Genomic DNA, 26111 nt, shown 5'->3' with positions numbered 1-26111 from the left:
CGAGCTGATGCATACCTCTCTCGTCTCAGTGCGTGCACTATATCGCTCTGTATTGCCGCAAAACTATGTTAGCACTTAGCTTAGCCCAGTGCATTAAATATGGGCCAAAAAGAGAAGCGACCAAACACTTCCTCGTTTTCCCTATTTAAACACAGTTACTCGATTAATGTAACTCGACCTAGGCTGGTGACACAAAATAAAACGTTGTGTTTTTCTAAGCGTTTAAAATTGATGACTATATTGTATGGCGGAATACCATAAAAAGTGCTTTAGAGCACTTCAACTTGGCGCAATAATACCTTCACTCGTGAAAAGTCCTCTTACCGGCTTTTACTCTTACCTCTTACCTCTTACTGACCTTTTATTTGGGGACAGAAGGGCCTCGGACTGCCATCATTTTATGTGTAGGAGCTTCTCTCGTTCTGACCACTGACTGAAGAACGGTCTGCCCTCGTACAGCGCTCCCCATCCCGAGGTGGTGGCGTCCGTGGACACCACCTGCACATTCAAGGAAGTCCCCAGGCTTACACCTCACTGGTACCAGTCGGTCGCTCTCCAAGGTTTCAGAGCTGTGACACATTTCTGATCGACCTTGAGGCGAAAAAGACCGGAAGCCCAAGCTCGAGGTGGTACTCGTGCTTTCAGCCACAACTGCAGTGCGACAGGCTGGCGACAGCGAGTTCAGTTCTGTGCCCAGAAAAGAAAACATATTTCCTGACTGGGGAACAGCGAACCTTTCGCCCAATTGACTGTGAGGCCCAGATTCTTAAAGGATTAGTTCACTTTTGAAAAAACTTTTGCTGATAATTTACTCACCCCCATGCCATCCAAGATGTCCATGTCTTTCTTTCCTCAGTCGAAAAGAAATTTAGGTTTTTGATGAAAACATTCCAGGATTTTTCTCCATATAATGGACTTCAATGGGAACCGGATGGTTCAAGGTCCAAAAGATAGTGTTAATAACAGTTTCAGGTGCAGCTTCAAATGTCTTTAAACGACACCAGACGATGAATAAGGGTCTTATCATGCGAAACGATCGGTTATTTCAATGCTTATTCCAAAAATGTAACTTTTCTAAGGACAAATGCCAGCCTTTCTCCATTCTGTGAGGCGCGTTTGCAACGTCACGTAGTACGTAATTACGTTCAAAAGGTCACGGGCGACGTAGCCAGAAGTACAGAGTCAGAGTGTTTACAAGTTGAACGCATAGGTTGAACGTGAAAACTAACTCAAACGCCGTTTACAAAAAAGGAATTAAAAGGGAAAACAACGATGTCGGACGATTTTGATTCTGTACTTCCGGCTACGTCGCCCGTGACCTTTTGAACGTAATTACGTATTACGTGACGTTACAAACGCGCCTCACAGAATAGAGCAAGGCTAGCATTTGTCCTTAGAAAAGTTACATTTTTGGAATAAGTTTTGAAATAACCGATCGTTTCGCATGATAAGACCCTTATTCATCGTCTGATATTGTTTAAAGACATTTGAAGCTGCATCTGAAACAGTTATTAACTGTCTTTTGGACCTTGAACCATCCGGTTCCCATTGAAGTCCATTATATGGAGAAAAATCCTGGAATGTTTTCATCAAAAACCTAAATTTCTTTTCGACTGAGGAAAGAAAGACATGGACATCTTGGATGACATGGGGGTGAGTAAATTATCAGCAAAAGTTTTTTCAAAAGTGAACTAATCCTTTAAGATGCCCGAGTAATATGGTCTATATGAGCTCTCAATGAGATTGAGCTAGAATCAACCAATCGTCTAAGTAGCTCAAAACTCGCATGCCCCGAAGTTTCAGGGGTGCGACAGTCGCTTCGATGCACATTGTAAATGTACAGGGTGCAAGAGACAGGCCGAACGGTAGGACTGTGTATTGATATGCCTGGCCCTCAAAGGTGAATCTCAAAACATGTCTGTGACGTGACGCTATTTGTATCTGGAAATAAGCGTCCTTCAGATCTATTGACAAAACCAGTCACCTTGGCAAATCTGCAGGATTTTCCTGGTTGTGAGCATTCTGGCGTTTCATAAGCGCTTTGTTCAGTTGTTTTAGATCTTTTTACCGCGCGGCACTGTAGCGGATGGGGGTGCAGACTTGGAGAAGTATGCCAAGCGAGTCCTCAGAGTCACCATAGGCAATAGCTCGCAGTGAGGGCAGCCGCCGTCGACGAGCGTGAGTGCTGCGTGATCCTCTCCCAGGCAGGAAACGCAGATGACATGGCGGTCCCCTGCATGTATGTGTTGCCTATATCCAAATAATTGAAACAGACATTTTGGTTATTTGAATGAGTTACCGATGATTATTTTGGCTTTGTTTTTGCAAGGCCTTTATTTTGTTAGTGTCTGAAAAATTGCTGCTGTGATCTTGAATCCTGTCCTGGCTGTGGATTCTTATCCCTGGTTTGGACTGGCTAGCCATCCCATCATTTCGGAACTGGAAACAATAAAAAGAGTTGTGAGAAAAAGAGTTTTCTGATTGGGTTGGACAGAACTTCACACATTGCGTTTTTCCTGGATTTCCCTGAAGACAACTTTTTTTTTTCATCCCTTTTCTCTTCATGGACTTAATTGCATTAATTTTTGATCCACATTCCTACTCAGTATTTTTTTGGAACTTGAAATTGAGAAATGGGTTGAATTTCAGAAATTGATATTGGGAAATTTTGACTGTGTTTATCATTTATTTAAAAGGCTGTTTGTTAATGTGTTAATGCCGTGTGTCTTTCATTCTTTCAATTCCAACTGATACAACTCAATCAAAAGAACAAACAAAGAGAAAAATACACTTACCTTTTCTTTAATTAGCTGCATTGCAGTGGTTTGAGTGTTTTTTAATTGTTTTTGATCTTTCTTACTATCATCTTTTACTAATTTTTTCCTCAGCGAGTCGATCCAAATCTTCTGATTTTGGTCCATAGTTTTGCTTTTAGTAACTGAGACGAGTGCTACCCGCTATGTGCTACATAATGATTCACTGTTTTGCAAAATGTGGAGGGGGTTTCTTCAGTCAGTTATGGAAATTGTAGAAGTTTGTTGTGGGACTTTTTTATCGACTCTTTTATTAACTTTTTATTAATTGTTATTATTGATGCTCTCTTTTATGTGTGTATAGTAGTGAGAATGTTTGCTGGTAATCAACACACACTAATGCTGATGGACATTGAATTTCCCCTGGGGGGATTAATAAAGGCATCTACTCTACTCTACTCTACTCTAATATACTTCATACTTCTCCAAGGAACCCAAGTAAATAGCTAGGACATATTCATATAAAAATGTATTTAAGCTTATTATATTTTTTTCTTCATGCCAAATTTAGTCCAAAGTAGGGAAAGTGGCTATGTTTATTCTGGGTTGAACTCTGTTCTCATGGGAGTAGATGGAAAGACATAGGGATGAACAAGGAATTCATTTTAGCTGGGAAAATGCACCATGTGACGTTGTAGTGAGTGATATAATTTTAGTTGCTTCTATACCAAACACAAATTGCATTATCTTAGTTTACAATATTAAATATGATATTATATCATGCGTCTTACTTTAAGACATTTGCATGGGGTTACTATTCATGTATGGTTTAATACATTTTTAATATTTTTTACATTTTTATTTGCTTAGATAATGCCTCTGTTTTCATTTTAAATGTTAATCTCTCTTATCCACAAAATTAAAATGATTCTGTAAATGATTGTATTTATCTAATACATTTTCTGAACAAAATGTGTAATGCTTTCTATTGCATATGTTTCCAGCAATATCCCAGGGTGTTGCTATGTAGTATTTTAAAATTTACTAGTGTATTTTTTTTTTTTTTTACTTTAGCACCTTATGTGGTTGGGATGAATGAAATGTGATGTCTGCAAACTACATTTAACACTCTAAACTCGCAGACACCATTTTAATGGCTTGTGCCAACATCAGTGAGGGCAATGAATCCAGCTTAATTTCTCTGTATGTAGATAAGCAGGTATTTCATTTCATTTTATTGGAGAAGGATAACCCCTTGAGATGGAACATCTCATTTTCGAGGGGGTCCTCAAGATAACACCAAACACTTACAGACATACTAAAGCTCTTCCACACAACCAACACCCCAAACTGTCCCAACTCTGTCCAAAGCATATCACATAAACAATATACTATGACATTAGGATAGCCTATATTACAGGAGAAAACCATAATTGACGAAACCACAAAAACAAACAAATATAACCTACATATACATACAAATACAAAAATACATACCTATATACACATATGCACACAAACATGCATGCATGCATGCACTGCCTACTGGTATGAGCACAGCTGTCTGCTCTGATGTTGAAGTTCTAGAGATATTCCCAGAGCTTCATGAAGCAGAGCAGAAGAAGAGCGGCTGTGCCTGAGGCCAGGGTGAATGAGTAGGCTGGAATGTTTGCTGTCATATTTTACTTCCAGGTCATCTGGCTCCATGCAGGGGAAAAAATAAAAATTGGAGGCACTGTGATAATTTCCCGTTTATCCCTTATATCTCTGCTTCTCTCGTTATTGACATTCAGTGGAATGTCAAGCTCCTGCCTTTTATTTCCCTGGAATCAAATGAATATTTGATGTTTCAACCTATTTATGTAAAAGCTTTGTAGCTGGGCGAGCTGTGTAGAAAATATGAATGTGCTCAAGCAGAAGTCAGTCTAATGTAGCTTAAGTAAACGGAAAATTATTCTTGATAGCAAAAAAAAAAAGGAATAGTAAAACAAAATATTAATATGAGTAACTTAAATGGATAGTTATGCTATATGGAACTCAGTGGGGTACATCAACTGTTTGGTTTCCAAAATTAAAAATGGTGAGTAAATGTTGACAGATATTTTTTGTGAACTGTCCCTTTAAGTATACAGCTTGGATGTATCCATATAAAATACTTAGAAATGTCCAATAGAGCAATACTAAATTCTATTTAATACAATGTAAACCTATTTGTAAATGTGCATAGTATATGTTTATGCAATACAATGCTGATGTTTCTGCTGATACATTCCCTGGCACTGTTATACAAGCACTCAGCACTCATGTGTTTATAGAAAAATATGTTCATAAAATGATTTCTTCCATATGATTACTGGAGGAGAACATTATTATGTAATGAATGTGCATTCAGCCTTCAAGAGAAGTTTGATTCTCATTAGCATCCCATTCTTTCACATTGTCAGCAGTCAGACAAATAATGTGTCAACGCCCATACCAAAGGCTAATTCATAATCATGTTTGATCAGCAATTATTGTTGTTATTTAGATGTTGAGTTGTAAGAACACAAAGAAAATAATGTTCTGTATTTGTCACATTGAACACAAACAATCTTGAAAACTATCTTTCACAGCAAAAAATATTTAAAGGTTCACTCAAAAATTTTAATATTGACATCATTCACTTACCCTCATGTTTTTTTTTCTTTTTTTTTTTTTTGCAAACACATAACTTTCTTACCACAAAAGGTATTCTTTACTGATAACCTAATTAACAATGTTTATAGGTTGGAATCAAACTCATTTAATCAAATCCTTAAAAAGCGATCTGGTGTCACAGGAATTGCCACAGATGGAAATAATCATAAAGCACCTTAAGGCAAGGTGCACTTTTTCTTAATGTGACTTTTTGCGGGAGTAAAATTCAGATATCCATAAAGACTGTTGACATTTTTCAAAACATCAGAGACACGTGGAATATTTTTGACTAGTACTAGTGTGATTACTAATATCCCTGGACCGCATACAAGCATTTGAATGTTCTGCCTGTTATGAAATGATGTATATAAATGATTTATCTATTTATTATTTGTCTCTGGTTGGTTCATTGAATTGGTTCACTCTTATTTTTATCACTGGGTGCTAAAGTGACCTCAAGGGAAGCTCTGTTCATACATTAAGCAAATCATGAAGAAGGAAATCTTCCCCAATCATGTTATGTAACGGCGTGATAATGTCAATGAAATTCGATGATCACTGTTCCCTGTTAGACTAATAGTCACATTAGACTATTGTTTAGACATTTAATGTCTATTTATTTGTTCACTAAGTAGTCGTCATTCAATTATTTCCCTTGCATCTGTGATTTTTTTTGTGTTGAGCCCTTTTCCTCAATCACACACAAATCAATAGCCAGTGAAAAATACCATTCCACAAAAAAAAATATTTAGGCTACATTAAAACACTATAATGGTTATTTTTTTTAAAATTTTACTTATAAAATAGCTAAGATAGAGCAAAGGCAATACATAGCCAATATTACTATCATGTTTCACGACTAAAAATGTGATAAAAGGGGATGAAGTGTGATCTGGATTCTAGACACATTTCATCAAACTTTTATAAAAAATAGTAAAAAGTTGTCTGAAGACTGGCTAATATTTCAGCTGTGCGCTGAAAGATTTTTGAACATCATCGAGAGAGAGAGAGAGAGAGAGAGAGAGAGAGAGAGAGAGAGAGAGAGAGAGAGAGAGATCTGATCCCAACCTCCCATCATCTGATGCTCATTCATCCTCCTCCAGCAAGACTTCAATGACAACTACGCGATAACGGGCAACCATTGTTGTTTCATCGCTCTCCTCCATTAATTCATCTCCTGTTCACCTCTGGATGTGTAAATGGTGGTGTTTCTTCAACGGTTATCGTCACATTTAGACTTAATGTTTCCGTTTCTAACGTGCAATTCGTAATGTTCGCTTGTATGGAATAAAATAGCGCCGAAACTGAGGAAATAAAGGTTGACTGAAAACGATACATTTAAATCTGGAGATATCGACGGATATCTACAAAAGGTGAGTAACGTTATCTTTCCTGTTATACTAAAGTCTTGTGGAAATTTCAGTGATTTTATTATTGAACATATTTGAACGGAGCACGTTTGATTAAAGGCACAATGCTTTTTTAATGGATGGGTTTAACAATAACATTTAACGTGGTTTAACATTTAATGGTTCCTTTGATACAGGAAGTGGATAGGTTCAGATGTGAGCTGAAGAGAGAAAATATTACCGTGGCTTGATTTAACACAGTTCAACAATATCACATGTGACATTTTATCGCCCACAGAGCTCACATTACTGACAGCATCAGAGTAAACACCTACACGACTGCAGTCAACTATTCATTACTGCAAATGTCGTTTAGTCTGCTTCATTTGCATTGAAACGATCGGTGGCAGTCATTTATTCTACAATGTACAAACACACAAACACGTTATGTGTATGAATAATAATTAACCTTTTAAGATGTCATGGCATTAAGATTATAAACGTAACGTATTATCATCAGCTTATAATCTACCTATCAGTAGCCTATGTATATAAGCAAGGAGAGTTTTTGCTAATTTCAAACACAATGCTAATTAAAAGTGCTTAATAAAAATTACCTATTAATTGTCATTTAAGTGAAATTACTGAAATATACTTGCTTGATAAAAATGATCATTCTAGAAGAAAATTTTTGTTGGCACTTTTTGCATCTCAACTCTTCATATATATATATATATATATATATATATATATATATATTAGGGATATTTTTAACAAATATACATATATGTGTTATTATAATATATATATAGCCTATATATATATATATATATATATATATATATATATATATATATATATATATAGCTAATGCTGTAAATTATGAGGAGCCTTACATGGCCTTACTATAATATAAAAGTTACAATTAACAACATATTATTAAATTCAGTTGCTATTTCTTTGTAGATAATCAACTCTCAAATACAAATGGCAGGTTTTGCATTAACTTAATTATAATAAATCAGACATAACTTCTTTTTTATGACAAATTTATTGAAACATATACATTAAATAATCACGACATTATTATAAATAAATATAACGAATAGGCTAATAGTGGATAAATGCTTCTCTCTAGTTCTTTTCTCTAGCGAACTAACATGTTGTTGACACTAAATGCCTGAGAAAAATGTAATACTATGTGAGATATTGTTCTCAAGCTGCTTTATTGATATCTAATATACTCGGATTTAATTGCAGTTAAAAATACATTCAGTTAAACTTAAGTATATTCTTCAAACATTTCGGTAACATTTTACAATAAGGTTTATTAGTTAACTACCTTAGTTACATGAACTAAGAATGAGCAATACTTCTTCAGCATTTATTAATAATAGTTCATGTTAATTTCAACATTTACTAATGCACTATTACAATCAAAGGTTGTTTTTATTAACATGAATTAAAGGACCACTGTGTAATTTTTAGCAGCATCTAGTGGTGAGGTTGCGAATTGCAACCAACATAAGTTACGGTGGCCGACAGGTTAGGTTTCTTTACAAACATAAATTAAGAAATTAGGTTTACTTTATGGCTGCATTTACACTGCAGGCCTTGATGCCCAAATCCGATTTTCTGACTATATCCGATTTGTTTGACGACCCGCTTACATCTTCTTTTAAAAGTGACCTGTATCTGATTTTTGCATTTTGCCTACACAATACACAGCTAAAACTACCAAATATAGACGTTCTGACCCGGAAAATTAAGTAAAACTTGTCTTCCGTCGCGCCTATAACCGCTCACTTTTTGGTTAATTGACATACGACTCGCATTTACTGGGGAATATCCGATCTGTGCCACTGCCACATGAGAGGAAAAAATCGGATGGATTCCGATTTTCTCAGATTTTCTCAGGCGCTTTAACAATATAGATTATTTCTAAGCAGCTTTACTGTGATAAAAGGAAATTAAAGTAACAGAGATAGTTTTGGCTTTACAGCAGCTCTAGAATAAATTTATTGTCCTGCTAAAGTTAGTTTTGATTGATTCACTTTCGTCGCAACGATCATTAGTTATTAAAGGCCAATTTATACTTCTGCGTCGAGTGTACGCCGTAGTGTACGGCGTTGGCTACGCACGTAGGCGACGCCGTTGTGAGCATTTATACTTCTGCGTTCAGGTATTGGTTGCTCTGCAGTACTGCTCCGAAACGCTAGGAGGCGGCGGAGGGTTTTAATGTTCCACTGTGTTTAGATTCCTCGCGGCTAGGTTACTACAAGCAATAGCGACTGAAAGAGAGTGGATCATGTTGGAGTTGGAGCTTATTGGGGTGGAAAAACAGTTCATTTTAGTGAAATTACTAAAACTGAAAGGCAGAAATGAGAGAAGACGTCGGAGGAGATGGTACGTGTGGAAATGCGTGAGAAGGTACGTGCGGAAATGCGTATGAGGAAATACGATGCTACCAAGCCGACCAATCACCGATCTTGCGGTCCGCGTCGTCGCGACGTGTAGTTACATTTTTGAAGAGGTGCGCGTCAGGCAACGCGGAAGGGTACGCGGTATGGGACGCGTCTGTGCGTATGCTACGCCGTACCTACTGCGCGCACCCTACGCAGAAGTATAAATTGGCCTTAACTTAGGGGCTGTTCTAACAGAAAACCCTGAAGGCGATACAGCCGCTCATTTTAACAAAACAATGCCTGCTGGCTCAAGTATAAGCCTAGAAAAATGTATAATACAGAATTCTTATCGCTTCCACATAGCCACGTGAACCGGAATTATCCCGACAACGTTTCATCTGTACAGAGGTACTGTAAAGGGAAGGGAAGGATGCCTTCACATGGGAAAGACTGGTTGACAGCGTTGTCATCGTGTCCAGACACAGGTCCTTCAACAGATCTGGATACGGCCTGGAACCGGCGAACTCCGGCCTCGGGATAAACAGAGAGACTAATATTAGCGTAGGCGCCATTTTTCTTATGATGTAACAAGTGCATCAGGATTTATGGGAAGTGTTCCCGGTTCTGGCTGACCTAATCTATGCAGTCTAACATTGAATTATACAAGTCTATAATGTGTTATGTGTATGCTAGGTCAAAGAGATGTGTTTTTTAGTCTAGATTTGAACTCACAGAGTGTGTCTGCTTTCCGGACAATGTTAGGAAGGCTTTCAAAGTTTTGGTGCTAAATAGGAAAAGGATCAACCGCCAGCAGTGGATTTTGAAATTCTAGGTATGTATCTTTGTTTTTATTTTGAGTATCCACATAAAAATAGACACTTAACAGGATCTAATGATGTACAACACTTATAAAAAAAATCAACAGAGTATTTTGAGTCTCTTTTGCACTGATAAGAAAAAAAGCGAGCTTGTCGCGCCGGCGCTATAGCCGACCCCAGAAGGTTAATAGGGGAGCCTATGCAGTGTTGACAGAACTGGGCTAATATGGTCATACTTCCTGGTTCTGGTAAGAACTCGAGCTGCTGTGTTTTGGACCAGCGGTAGTTTGTTTATAAAGCGTGCAGGGCAACCACCCATAAATAACATTACAATTATCTAGCCTTGATGTCATGAACGCATGAACTAACTGATCCGTATTTGTCACTGAGAGCATATGACATAATTTAGATATATTTTTAGATCAGCTATGCATTTGATTAATTTTGTGAATTGGTAAGTTTCAGTAAAATGAAATGTCATTGTGAATATTATTGTTACTTGTTTATCATTGTGTCTGTGTTTTATTCGCTGACTTTAGCTCTAGCTTATTTGCATGAAGAACAACATAGTGACGAAACACGTTTGTCCGTTTAGGGCTTCTGTAGAAACATGGTGGTGCAAAATGGCTATTTTAATGTAAGGGGACCCTCGGTGTATGTAAATAGAAATGGCTTGTTCTAAGGTTCAGCTCATAGGACGTTAATTGATGTTAATATCCCTAGTAATCAGCACTTTCTTGTTTTAAGTGGGGAGAGGGGTAACAAGGGGGTAATTCATCGACCGGATTTCTTCCTTGTTGGCCTGAAACGAGACTTCCTGAGATTTCCACGACGCATGCGCGAGAATTGGGATCTCCTTCAACTACTTCAGTTCAGTTCTAGCGCATGCGTCGTGGAAATCTAAGGAAGTCTCGTTTCAGGCCAACAAGGAAGAAAAGGAATAGTCGAATAAAGTCGTTATTTTTGTTTGTTTTTTCGCACAAAAAGTATTCGCGTCGCTTGATAAACTTATAATTGAGCCACGGTAGTCACTTGGGATATTTAAACATTTTCTTCATTGACTTTCTGGGCCGTCAAGAGGCAGTCCTTTAGGAGCCAATGTGGTAGTTATACAGCTCTCAAATTTAATCAAAAATATCTTCATTTGTGTTCCGAAGACGAACGAAGGTCTTACGGGGTTGGTACAGCATGGGGGTGAGTAATTAATGACTTAATTTTAATTTTTGGGTGAACTAACCCTTTAAAGGCAGTGAAGGTAGAACTCTCCCCCCCCAAAAAAAACAAAAAACAAAACAAAAACAAAAACCAAAAAAAATTGTCCAAATTTGTTTAAACTGTCTTTATATATCAATGCATAATTAAAATGTAAGTAATCTGGAAAATTATAAAAATCGAGTGTCTGTAGTCCTCTCAGGACTGCAATAAACACAGCTCATTATTCTATGGGCTCTATGCACGGCGTTATTTCCGGTGAAGGATTAAGGATGCTCGATAACTTCCGCCGATCATAGAGTCCAATGCAATACCGAGAATTTATATTGAATTTTATACTCCATGGTTATACTAATGAAACGTTAGTCACAAAAACAGATAAAACAGACACCCCTCGTTGTGTTTATGCTTCTATTTAAAATTATATTAAATAAACATAACTATATATAAAATTACATCTAAACGTATGTACGTTTCGTTTCAAAGACGGTAGGACAGTAAATATTGAAGACTCTGCCATAATCCCGTTTTCTCCGGTTTTCCTCCGCTTTAATCTACACAACCGGAAATGGACGAGCATCCTTACGTCAAATGCGGAACTTATGCGTGCATATAGCCCATTAAAGGTTCTCTAAGCGATTCTGGGTGTTGACGTTCGGAATATTTTCAAACAAATCGGAGGCTAGCTAGACCCTCCCTCCTCAGCATCTCATCTCCTCCCCCTCCCTTCCGTCCTTCCTGAAATAATTGTAAACGTGCATAGTTCTAGCTAATTATATCCTTGTGTGGGTTTGGCGAACATAAGCGTCAATTTATAAGAAAAAAAAAATTAACGTTACCCACCTGTCCAGCAAAAACGGAGCAACCTGAATGTCGGACTGGAAGCCCTTCTGCCGCCGGAGTTCTCGCCATCGTTCAAAAGCTTTGCTACCGATGTAAATTCGGAACTTCGCACGTTCTTTATCCGACTCCTTCTTTTTAATTTGTTCTTCAGAACGACGTCTCTTTGGTCGTTTGTCGGCCATTTTTCAAACTTCCCACTGATGCTTCTATCTCCTTAACACACACACCCCCCCTTCATGTGCTAACCCCCCAGACCCACCCTCAAATACTTCTTGCCAGTGATTGGCTGGAACACTGTTTGTTAGGTTTCGTGGTCCGGGTGAGACATGATTGTTTTTGTTGCCGTTTGTGGAGCCTGTGGTGTCTACAGAGACCGCGTTTTTTTACAGTGTGTTTAGGGGACAGGCAGCTAGCCGATAGTGAGAAACACGTTTGATGTATGTGACAAAAAATGTTTTGGCCCCACATCGCTTAGAGAACCTTTAACTCCCACCCCTTCCCTTCTCGGCACCTTACAAAGCAACGCCCCCAAAACACATGAACGCCCGATCCCGGCCGTTCATGTAGTGATATCATGTCAGAAATGAATCACAAGAAATAAAATAACTAACTTTATAAGTTTGAATATAATCAATTAACATGGCTGTTACTTCTCACTATCAAGCTCGCATATCGATACTGGTAAAGTTTAAAATATTTTACTATCTCGTAACCGAATCTTTGTATTAAGCTTTGTATAATTATAAAGTTTGTATAATTGTCATTTGTTTAGCGATTTTTACAATGCAGCTTGTTTAAAAAATGACTCTTTATAGGTACAATATGCAAGATTGTCGCCACCAGGGGTCACTAACCTCTTACAATAACAAAGGCGTATATTAATGACGTATATTCCGCATTAAGCGTAATTGTGGATCTTGTCGTCAAGCTGATGGATCTTTTATGGATGAGTGAATACATTGATGTTTTTAACATGACTGTAGTATGAAGCAGGGCGTGATTGCTAGACATATACCAGCGCCACACGCAACGTGAGTACCGCGGATATAAAGGAATAAGGACATTTTTCTTGCACAGGTCAGTTTATTAGAGGAAATAAACTTTAGGTAACGCTAGATTAATGCTAGAATAAGCTAGAATAACATTAGAGAATAACATACAGATCATATTCTAACTTTTCACCATGTTGACATTGATTAGTTTTATATACTGTACATGGATTTGCTCACTTGTTTGCTCAAGTTACATGCAACTCTCGCGTTTCTGTCAAGTCGAAGTTAGTCGCGGACGTGAAGCTCTCGGCATCTCGAAAGATGTTGATCTTCGTTTTAGTCCTCTTTTTGTCTCAAAGTCTGCTTGCCATGGTCCATAATGTTTGAACAAATCCCTGCTAAGGACGCTCACGCTGTTGAGCTCGCATAACGGGCATAACCGACCCAGTTGTCCACGTCTGTCGCCATGGTTACTATTGCAGTACAAGGTCAAACCTGGCGGAAACCGTGAGTAACGCGGATATGACGTCATTGACTGGTGACTCCTCACTAGGGTTGGGTATCGAGAATCGAGTATCGATTGGAACCGAGACTAACTTTTCGTTTTTCCGGGAATCGTTCAAAAGTTAAAATTTCGATTCCTAGTTTCGATATTCACAGTCCGCCGAGCGGAAGAAGAAACCGCTGAACAACGAAGAAGCATCTACCGGAAGTGTTGGCATAACCACGCGAGTTGAACAGGAGTACCTTACGTCGGCGATCCAAAGTGTGGCTTCACTTTTCTAAAAATAACGAAATCTCGGCAAAATGCAAAATTTGTGACAAAAGGAGTATTTTTACAGAAGGAGTATTTCCTTCAGAAAGGATTATTTCCTTCAGAAAGGCCGTTAGTTAGCAAGGTTAGCTAAACTTTTTTGACTCTGCCTCTTAAAAAAATCGGAATCGAGAATCGTTAGGAACCGGAATCGAAACAAGGAATCGGAATCGGAATAAGAATCGTTCAAATTCAAACGATACCCAACCTCACCCCTGCTCACACGCCCCGTTTCCTTGGTTAAAATTGCAATTTTCTCACGATTTACAAATAGTTGGAAACATTTGGGATATTGTAAGTAATCAACAAAACAAAATATGTAACATTGGCCTAGTGTTTTTTTTGTTTTTTGTTTTTTTTTTGCATATTTTATTGCAAAAATACTGCATATTGTACCTTTAAGACCCTTTAAACTAACTTAATTCAATTATGAACAGTGGTTCCACCACACAAGCAAATCATTTTTTTAACATGGAATTTAAATGAATTTTTTTAATCTATGTAAGCTCCCTGTGTTGTGACAACACAACTGAATGAGAAAGAATCTATGTGAAATAGTAGTGTCCAAACAAATCAAAGGAATTGCTTCCCTTTACCGGTCCTCTAGGGGGTACTCTAGTTAGGAGGGTTCCTAGTAGCATAAAATGGTAGAAGAAGTGAGGAAGGAAGGAAGGATGTGTTAAGCACATGGAGAAGCTTCCCTACCAGTGCGGTCATGTTTTTCCCTGATTTGAGGAACCTGTGGTTCTTATGCTCAAACGTAAGTGTTCAGTTTGTAATTTGTTTGTATGTGTAATGTTAGGTAATGTGTCTGCAAATGAGATGTAAATGTCTTATGGTGACACTTAGTTTGTTTGTTTGTTTGATGCAGAGGGTTCATCGTGCAGGCATGAGGTAGCAACTCACCTGTAACTAAGCCCTTGACCAATATGGAAGGTATAAAATAGTATATAAAATAGTATAAAATAGTGCTGTCTTTCCACGAAATGCGAAAAAGCTCTAGTTCCCTTTCGAGGGAACTCACGATGCGTCGATGACGCTTATGGGAACGCCTCCAGCATGACTGTGTCTAAAGCATCTATGTCAACTAGTCCAATGGAAAGAATGAGCGTCATGGGCGGGTGACGTCATGACCAGAAAGAGATAAAACCGCATCCAGTGCAAACCGCCATTAGCTTCTGTTGCCTCAGCAAACGATCTGTGTCTCTCTGTCTCATATTTACTGTTGTCTGTATTTATATATATTGGGAAAGATGGCGAAACAAATATACAAACTGTGTGTTTCTCCTTGTCCGCGTTATTTAACGGGTGGGTATACACACAAGCTTTGTGTGATGTGTTTGGGAGTAGAGCAATGCCAACATTGTGAAATGCTTTCGCTTTCTTTGCTCCGCTCCCGCCTGTCAATTGACCTATGGCTAAGCCACACCCCCTCCACTCACTCGGACAAACAGTCAACATTCGGGGACATGCGCTATGGCAGCTTTCACAGTAGGAGACATTTCACAGGAGGCAATTGGTGATTTTTGGAGACAGAAAGATTATATATCATCTAAGTCACCTACAGGGCCTTAACTATGCATTGGAGGGTTCTATTAATAATTTTATTGTTGAGAAGGTCGATGAAAAGCTTCAGCTCCAGTCAAAATTGTAGAATGTCCGAGTGAATTGGGTTAGCTGCGCACTGTGATTGGCTCATCACGTTTGAGGGCGTGGCTAAGCCATAGGTCAATACTTGAGGAAAGTGGCCATGTTCGCGATCCTCAGGGTGCCGAGGCAACACGGAGAATGCATTCCTGGAGATCGCAAAAGGATCTTTCAGAGGGGTTGGAGATGTGTCCGAGGGCCTTTTCACCTTCCTTACTTGGGAAATCCAGCTCTCTCCCTCCGGAGTCGGAATCCCGCTGTGCGGCTTCTCCCGCCCGGGGAGAGAGCCCATCAATGCTTCAGTGCTCGTCCTCCGAGGAGGTTAATGTACTAAGCATTGGAAATGAAAGCACACATATGGGGGAAGGAGATTCGCCACCTCCTTCCCTCGCCTTCCCTTGCCTAAGCGGTTTAATCATAGCCAGCTTAAAAGTTTTTGGTACGTATCCTAATGACAAAGAGGAATTAATGATATTAAGAAGAGGATCTATGGCCTCTGGAAGCATCTCTTTCAATACCTTAATCGGTATAGGGTCTAACATACATGTTGTCGATTTAGATGATTTAACGAGTTGAGAAAATTCTTCCTATCCCTTAGTAATGAATTAAAGGGGGGCCTATTATGGAAAATTCACTTTTACATGGTGTTTGAACATAAATGTGTGTTGGCAGTGTGTGAGCAAAACCACCCTAGAATGATAAAAATCCACCCAGTGTTTTTTTTTTTTTACAATCTCAATAAATTATATGCACTGTCTCAGAACAAGCTGTTCTAGGATTCAGCGCTTTGTGACGTTGAATTGAGCAAGGGGTTTGATTGACAGTGTGGTTGTGGCATAGACCTAGGGTTGGGTATCATTTGAATTTGAACGATTCTGATTCCGATTCCTTGTTTCGATTCCGGTTCCTAACGATTCTCGATTCCGATTCTTTTAAGAGGCAGGGTCAAAAAAGTTTAGCTAACCTTGCTAACCAACGGCCTTTCTGAAGGAAATAATCCTTTCTGAAGGAAATACTCCTTTTGTAAAAATACTCCTTTTGTCACAAATTTTGCATTTTGCCGAGATTTAGTTATTTTTAGAAAAGTGAAGCCACACTTTGGATCGCCGACGTAAGGTACTCATGTTCGACTCGTGTGGTTATGCCAACACTAGACACTTCTTCGTTGGTGTTGTTCAGCAGTTTCTTCTTCCGCACGGCGGACTGTGAATATCGAAACTTTTTTTTTTTTTTTTTTTTTTGTGAATATCGAAACTAGGAATCGAAATTTTAACTTTTGAACGATTCCGGGAAAACAAAAAGTTAGTCCCGGTTCCAATCGATACTCGATTCTCGATACCCAACCCTACATAGACCCCGCCGTCTGTGATCTGTACACCATCCTCCATTGTTTCAACGACAGCCGGTAATGTCTCCGGCAGCAGCCGGTAAAGTGTTGTGTTGTGGGATGGGATACAATAATGACATATATAGTAGTTTTCACTTATTTCCGACATCAGAGCCACTGAAAACACAGTGGATGGATTGTATTTTTGGAAGTTTAAGTGGCCCCTTTCCTTCGTAAATAAGTTAATGTTTGAGCGAATCATTTCCTGACTGACTGTTTTGTGAACGAGGGTCAATTCAGGGTAGTTCTTGCTTCAAAGTTAATCCTCAACTGTGGATCGTCGTCTACTATTTGCGATCCAACGACACCTCCGGTAACAGTAAGTGTATTTTATGATTTTTGAGCAAATAGTCATTTTAGTCGATGTCAGCCAATTCAACAACAAATGCATCTAAAGTTGTTGTCGTCGTCGACGATGATGTAGGATGTCTGTGTATGTAATTTAAACCTTGTTTGGATAGTGTGTAACCACATGTTTATAAATATATATATTTTTAAAGATATTGTATTAAAAACTGCATATATGTTCTTGTTCTGTAAGTTAGCCATCTTCTCACATTTGCCACAGAAGCACCTGTATGACAAGTAATGTAAGCATAACGGAACAGGTCCCTTGCATAAATGTAATTTCGCTTGTACGTAGCAAACTTTATCACAGTATGTGATACCTGTAGGGACCTGTAGTTTCAAAAAAATGCGCCAACGTTAGTGTTTGTTTGTGTCTCTGTGTGTGTGTGTGTTTTGCACATCCATAATTTCAGAGGGGACACGATTACAACTCTATAAGTACATAAATGTATCAAATAACCATACCGAGACGTACTGGTCAATTCTCATTTGTGTTTATTCTGCCAGAGTCTCTTCGTCATCTGGGTCTGATCAGAGACTATTTATATATTCCGATTCAAACATGTAGCAGGTCTCTCACTCTCTCAGCCCTTCTGCTTACCGACTGCCATAGGTATCAAGTTACGCCCTCATCCATAGGCAGGGCGGGGATATGTAGCTCATTTGCATTTAAGGTCGTATAGCCCAAAACAGCTCATTTTAAAACAGGCCCCAAAAATGACTTTTTCAAATGGTTATAATAAATTAACTATGGGGTATTTTGAGCTGAAACTTCACAAATACAAAGGGGCATAATAGGTGCCCTTTAATACAGTTTGTCCTCAGGGAGACTACAATGCACTGCCTTGTATTTGTTTCAGCCTATTTTCATTGCATGCAATCAATTATACATTGTAAAACAGAACTTTAGTTTATATGTTGATCTGTCTTTTGTTTGGTCATTCTGCAGGGGATGTCTAGTTTCCATCATGCATGACTGGATGGGGAGTTTCTCAATTAAATTAAATTAAATTAACTCAATTAAATGTTATTTTATCTGTTTTTGTGTAGAATTGGAAAGGGGGTGACTTGTTCTGTTGGAATTTTATTGGTTATTGTTTGTGATTAGTTTGAGGACAGGCTGATGTAAGTGATGATCGGCACAAGTGAAGAATTATGTTTTGAATTTAGATCCAATTTCCTAAATAGTGCATTACTCATGCCTAGGGAGTGGGAGGACATCTAATTGAATTCCACCCCCTTTACACAACACCCATACAGCCTTCATTTCAGTTGTTCTGTCTGCTTTCATGTTGTCTAACAAGAGTACCTCAGTTAATTTTGTTTGCTAAACACACTGAAACTGCTATTTGAATAGAATCTTATAAAATAACTGGAATGTTATTGGTTCTTGATCCTAACTGGTAAATGTGGGCTGCATGTTAAAATATATTTTAGTAAAATAGACATGCCTAATGTCACTGGATCAAAATTACAGCAATACTCAGACAGAATTTGTTTTCTAAACGCTATTTGAGTTACAATTATTAACACTTGACGTCTGTCATTTCATATACTGATTCAGACAATAATACTTAGTAACACTTGATTTTAAGGTGACGTAGTTACATGTCAATACATGCACATACTATAGTACTAACAGTAAATTATGCAAATAACTTAAAAACAAACCCTAACCATAACTCTATAGTACAAATATGTAGTTAATAAACATTACTCAGTACTTATTTAAGTACAATGTAGCTACGTCACCTTAAAATAAAGTTTAACTGAGTAATTAATAATAATGATTATTGTTAATATTAAATAGACAGTGTAACGAGGTTCATTGTTACACAATGGAGGAGGTGGGAACCGGCAAACAATCAACAAGTTTAATAACATAAAATAAAACAAATACAAAACAAAAGTAAAAGACAGAAGCCCCTCATGGACGATTGCTGTCACATATAAAAAAACAAAACACAACATAAAATCAGGCCTGTTCCTCTCTCCATTCATAGTCGTAGATACAAGTATCATATACTGTAGATCGTATCATATAGATACGAGACTGGTGCATCTCACAGGTGTCGTTCATCATTGATCACGCCTCGTGCCGTTGTCTCACGGGTTGTATTACGGTTATTGTCACGTACTGCTCTGAGACAAGAAGGTTGAGGATCCAAATGCAGTTCTATTGAACAGAGCATGCAGGGCCACTTTTCTGCCCGGGAGTTTTAGGCCCAAGACCGGCCCACTTTTTCTATGGTGTTCAGCTCTTACTATTGTATAGTTTTTATTAATAGCATTGTTCAACAGTAATATAAAGGTTAAATAATAATTCACTTAAGCTGAGAAGTTAGCAAAAAATATCATGGTCATAATCATTTTTCTGCATGGGTATCAAATTGTGGTCATTTACTCCTTTACTACACCCACTTCTGAACAAACAATACATTTTGGTTTATCATGTACCGTCATATACTGCTCTTTCTTAAAATTACAGAGGGATTTTGTTATCCTGTAAATCAGAATATACTGTCAATACAATAGCCTTAAAAATGATTTTGGAATAAAATGTTATATAAATCAGGCTACGAATAATATATTTACAAATCCCTCTGTAAATGTCTAAATAATATAACTAGGTGCAAGACTGGACAGTTTGGTGTATATAGATGCTCAAGTGGAGATGTCGGACTTGGAGTATGAGAGAAAAGTCATTTTGAGAAAATGGGCTTTAAAGATTTAGCAGCAGCCAATGAGATTGTGCAAGTTAACCCAACCCCCCCCCCCCCCCCCCCCTGCTTTCACGCTTGGTTGCTGACAAAAAGGGGAAAAAGGAAAGGATGAGGATCCAGATCCACCTAGGGGAGCCCATCCTCCTCTCAATGAATAAATTAAATGATTCTGTTCATGTGTTAGTAAGGGTAAAGTTTAAATATAGGATTGTGGTTTTAATGATTAGTTTGTAGTGTTTGAAGTTGATACAGTTAAAGGTCAGAAAAGCGTCGAGCTGAGGCAGTTTGCAGTTCTCGCATCAACAATACAGATGAGATGGGAGTGGGATATAGAGATGAATCCAGACCTGCAGCTGAAAAGGTTCTTGAATTTGAAATGTAACTTGAATATGAATTGTTTTTGTAGGGTACAGTAAAATAGTGCAAGTTTATTGTGCAAATATAGTGAGTAGTATAAGTTCAAATTTCATGAGGTGAAAATCAAAGGTAATTGCTCAATTTTACTAGTTTTACTAGAGTTTGATTGCTTAAAGGTACAATATGCAAGATTGTTTCGCCACCAGGGGTCGCTAACCTCTTACAATCACAAAGGCGTATATTAATGACATATATTCCGCATTAAGCGGAATTATGGGCCTTGTCGTCAAGCTGATGGATCTTTTATGGATGAGTGAATACATTGATGTTTTTAACATGACTGTAGTATGAAACAGGGCGTGATTGCTAGACTATACGCAACGTGAGTACCGCGGATATAAAGGAATAAGGACATTTCATTTTACAGAACTACACGCTGAATTACTCGCACTGGTCAGTTTATTAGAGGAATTAAACTTGAGGTAACGCAGCGCTGCTTCACTTGCTCTAAACGTTTCACTATCACACTAAACGGCATTTGAGTGTGTTCAATGTTGTTAGTTAGGTTGTTTGTTGGCTGTATGAGACTAAGCTAGATTAAAATATTCTAACTTTTCACCATGTTGAGCTATATAACATTGATTAGTTTTATATGCATTGATTTGCTCACCTGTTTGCTCAAGGAACATGCAACTCTCGCGTTTCTGTCAAGTTAGTCGAAGTTAGTCTCGAAAGATGTTGAACTTCGTTTTTGTCTCAAAGTCTGCTTGCCATTGTCCATAATGTTTGAACTCACGCTGTTGAGCTCGCATAACGGGCATAACCGACCCAGTTGTCCATGTCTGTCGCCATGGTTACTATTGCAGTACGAGGTCAAACCTGGCAGAAACCTGGGGTAACGCGGATATGACGTCATTGACTGGTGACTCCTCACCCCTGCTCACACGCCCCGTTTCCTTGGTTACAATTTTTCTCACAATTTACAAACAGTTGGAAACATTTGGGATTTTGTAAGTAATCAACTAAACAAAATATATAACATTGGCCTAGTGTTTTTTTGAAAATTTTACTGCAAAAATCCAATCCTGCATATTGTACCTTTAAATGCACACACAAGCCACTTTATTATGTACACTTTGATATTACCAGGTTGGATCCCCTTATTTTGCCTTCACAACTACTCTTATTCTTTATGGCATAGATTCAACAAGGGTTAGGGTTTGAAGGCATAGTTCACAAAAAAACATTTCAATTCTTTTGGAACGCAAAAGATATTTTGAGAAATACCTACTTGCAAAGTCCGGACCCTCAGAATTCTTGAGAACCATGTTTAGGCTGGGTTCCATGTTTGTGACCCTGGGATCCCATGTGTGTATTCTTCCATGGCTGCTCTTAAACGGAAGCCTGTGTCTTTCCCTTGGGCTAAGTCACCCAGTATTTCATATGCAGTACAAACTTCAGGTCAGTACCTATATAACCTTATGTGGAGATAAAACCTTTGGGTGCTTAGTGTTGGTGCTTAATGTAACACTATCTAGTGTAAATGATAAATCACTTGAAATTTGTGCTGGCTACTGTATACAGGGCACCATACAGACTTTATCAAAGAATTTGCTGATTTTCTATCAGAGTTAGTTAGTACTGGCTACAGATAAAGTCCTAATTGTTGGTGATTTTAATATACATGTAGATAATGAAAAAGCATTGGGATAAATACATTCTTAACTCTATTGCAGTTAGACATCATGTGTCAGGACCAGTGTTGCCAGATGTACGATAATTATCGTATTTGTACCTCTGTACGATGTACAATCAATAATGAAAAAAATCCCATAATGTACGATAATTTCAGATTTTTGTGATCGGAGGTCATAATCATAGTGCTTCTATAGAAAATGAAGGCTAGAGAGCGCGTTAGAGACTATGGGAGAGACCTTGCGTGTGTGCGTCTCCCCCGCCCCCGTCATCAATCCAGTCAACTCTCGGCAACGCGTCATAGTTGGGGGCGTGGTCGGCGTGGGGGAAAGCAGCGCGACCACCATCGCATGTATTTTGATGTCAAAAATGTCATATTGCGAGTCATTGACGGCTGCCGACCGGCAACAGTACATTGCAAAATGAACTGTAATAGGTTATGATTGCCCTTATTTAATTAAAAACTGGGTCAATGACCCACCAAATGGCCGGAGGTGTAGTTTCCAGACTATTGTTATGGTTGAATCTCCAGGTAAGACATCGCGGTAGCTACCAGTAACAAGCCTAACTCAATCAACTAAGTTGATATAAGTTACTATAAGTCCATAAAAACCTTGTCACTTAACAACTGTACGTAAGCTTCACTCCAAACTATTAATCTTCGAAGTTGCCGAGGGGTTTTGCTGACAGTTGTCCGAATTCTCACAGACTCACTGCACTCTCACTCTGTATTGAGCTGATAACCTTAAGCTGATAACGCTAATGTGAATGAGACATCCCATAGGAAAAACGAATCTTGTAGTATTTTAGGACAAAATATTATAGTAACGTTATTTCTATAGGAAAAGTATATTTTACAGAGCTATTACAGAACATCATAGAAGTATTATAGAATATTATAGATATATAATATTCTATCTATAATATTTAATATTATAGATATTATAATATAGATTATAATATATTATAGATCCCCCCCGTTTGAGAACCCGTTTGACGTGTGTACGATCGTTATCTTCCAAATACGATAATTTTGAGCTTCTCGTACGATACTTTGATATTTTCAATCTGGCAACACTGGTCAGGACCTACTCATTGTCATAACCTTACTCTAGATCTAATATTATCGCATGGAATCAATGTTGATGCCGTTGAAATTCTACAGCAAAGTGATGATATCTCAGATCTCAGGTATCTCAGATCCAGAAAGGTGACAACTGGAGATTCCCCCATTGTGAAACGCAAAAGACAGAAAAAAAGAGACTTCATGCAAGGCCCATGCGAAAACAAGGATAAATATCGGAAGGGCGTTAAATTTAGTCACGCAATGGTGATGTTGTTTACATTAAAAGTTTGAGAAGAAAATATAGGCCTAATGGTTACGGTTTGACGTGATATGATAAGTGATCGTTAGATTTAATCAGCATGTTTTACAGAAATGCTTTTTTCCCCCTTAGTTGGTCAGAACAAAAGTGAATGTTATTTATGTAGTTCATAATTCCAAAACATAGAATCTGTGATTCTGAATGACAGTATTCATAACTGGTGCACGGTGACTGACAGCCGCACATTCTCCTCAAAACATTGGATGCCTCAATGCATTCAGCAGTGGCTAAATTAACAAAAAAATAAAGAATAAAACTTACATATGGATGCATAGCAAAAACTTTTAAACTGGCTATGATTAAACCGCTTGTTAAAAAAGCGCAACTTGAACCTACAGGCCGATCTTGAATCTACCTTTTCTGTCAAAGATACTAGAAACTAGGCAGTATCCTCACAACTGTGTTCCTTTTTAGAAAGAAATGGTATCTGCGAGAATTTTCAGTCAGGAGGATTTCGACTGTTCCATGGTACTGAGACAGCTCGCATTAGAGTCACAAATGATTTACTCGTACAGTATCATCCGATCGTGGGTGTATCTCTCTATTACTGTTAGTCGATCTTAGTGCTACATTTGATACCATTGACCACAACATTCTTTTAAATAGACTCGAAAATTAGGTTGGTATATATCTGTAAAACCGCATTCTTCCATATTAAAATTATATCTAAATTACATCATATGCACTCAATGACAGTTAGATCATGCTTTCATGACTTCAAGGCTAGATTACTGTAATGCTATAATGGGTGGTTAATAAACAAACTACCGCTGGTCCAAAACACAGCAGCTCGAGTTCTTACCAGAACCAGGAAGTATGACCATATTAGCCCAGTTCTGCCAGTTCTGCATTGGCTTCCCTATTAAAAATCATATGCATTTTTTAAATATCGCTGATTACTTACAAAGCACTAAATAGTTTAGCTCCCCAATACTTGAGCGAGTTCTTAACACATTATAGTCCTTCACGTCTATTGCGATCTCAAAATTCCAGCCAGTTGATAATACCTAGAATATCAAAAATCAACTGCTGGCGGTTGATCCTTTTCCAATTTACCACCAAAACTTTGGAACAGTCTTCCTAACATTGTCCGGGAAGCAGACACACTCTGTGAGTTCAAATCTAGACTAAAACACATCTCTTTGACCTGGCATACACATAACACATTATAGACTTGTATAATTCAATGTTAGACTGTATAGATTAGGTCAGCCGGAACCGGGAACACTTCCCATAAATCCTGATGTACTTGGTACATCATAAAAAGGATGGCGTCTACGCTAAAATTAGTCTCTCTGTTTATCCCAAGGTTTACCGCAGTCTGCCGGATCCAGGCCGTATCCAGATCTGATAAAGGACCTGTGCCTGGACATGATGACAACGCAGTCCTGAAGTGTCAACTAGTCTCTCCTCTGTAAAGGCATCCTTCCCTTCCCTTTACCTCTGTGCAGATAAAACGTTGTAATTCCGGTTTATATGGCTACGCGGAATCTGTATTATAGATTTGTACCTTGGAAACCTATTTCAGGGTTTGCGTTCTCAAGCCAGACACTGTTTTGTGCAAAGGAACAGCCAGATTGCATTAAGGGGTTTCTGTTAGAACGGTGTCGTGTTAGCGGTCCCTACATTAATAACAAATGATCGTTGCGATGGAAGTGAATCAATCAAAACTAACTTTAGCTGGACATAACTTTATTCTAGAGCTGATGTAAAGTCAAAACAGTCTCTGTTACTTTAATTTCCTTTTATCACTGTAAAGCTGCTTCGATATCTATTAGAGCCCGACCGATAAAGGATTTTGAAGGCCGATACCGATACAAATATTTTTGGGTTTTAAAATCCGATATATCGGCCGATAATTTATTTGTTTATTTATTTTTTAAACTGGACATGATATTCACAAATTTTGTCATGCTTATTTGAGTTTAGAGAACTGATGGGGATGTTCTTTTAATTGTTATTCAAGCAATGGATGTCTCGTGACCAACTCAACGAGTGTTGCCAACAGGAACGGTGTAGAGTGCCCTCTGGTGGACAAACTATACAACTCCAACACTCATGACATGGTTCAAGCGTGTTTCGTCCGTTTTTATTTTGTTTTTGAAATATTCATTTATTGGCCATTATAACTGCCGATACCGATAGTTTGGAAAATGCCTAATATCGGCCGATAATATCGGTCTGCCGATATATCGGTCTGGCTCTAATCATGACTCATGAGTTCAGTATTTACTAGAGCCCGACCGATAAAGGATTTTGAAGGCCGATACCGATACAGATATTTTTGGGTTTTAAAATCCAATATTCCGATATATCGGCCGATATTTTATTTATTTAATTTATTTTTTAAACTGGACATGATAGTCACAAATTTTGTCATGCTTATTTGAGTCAAGAGAACTGATGGGGATGTTCTTTTAATTGTTATTCAAGCAATGCCTGTCTCGTGACCAACTCAACGAGTGTTGCCAACAGGAACGGTGTAGAGTGCCCTCTGGTGGACAAACTATACAACTCCAACACTCATGACATGGTTGAAGCGTGTTTCGTCCGTTTTTATTTTATTTTTGAAATATTCATTTATCGGCCATTATAACTGCCGATACCGATAGTTTGGAAAATGCCTAATATCGGCCGATAATATCGGTCGGCCGATATATCGGTCTGGCTCTAATATCTATATCTGAGAAGTTTTTTTTTTTTGAGG

At 38.2% G+C, this 26111-nt stretch overlaps 1 protein-coding gene across 4 annotated transcripts in view; it reads left to right on the top strand.

Moving 5' to 3' along the window:
• The first annotated feature begins 6488 nt into the window (after positions 1–6488).
• Positions 6489–26111, top strand: part of gpr153 (G protein-coupled receptor 153) — a 59416-nt gene continuing 39793 nt past the window's right edge. For 3 of the 4 annotated variants that reach the window (XM_089119326.1, XM_039663783.2, XM_039663784.2), the window contains exon 1: positions 14521–14622. In XM_089119326.1, the coding sequence (XP_088975452.1) occupies positions 14613–14622 (10 nt within the window). In that variant the 5' untranslated portion in view covers positions 14521–14612. Of the gene's footprint in view, positions 6803–14520; positions 14623–26111 lie in introns of those variants that run through there. The other variant, XM_089119327.1, reaches the window with a different exon arrangement.

The sequence above is a fragment of the Pimephales promelas genome, chromosome 14, assembly GCF_988280905.1.
Source record: "Pimephales promelas chromosome 14, fPimPro1.hap1.1, whole genome shotgun sequence".
Lineage (NCBI taxonomy): Eukaryota > Metazoa > Chordata > Actinopteri > Cypriniformes > Leuciscidae > Pimephales > Pimephales promelas.
Note: the sequence above shows the minus strand (reverse complement) of the source record. Positions and strands in the feature narration are given on the sequence as shown.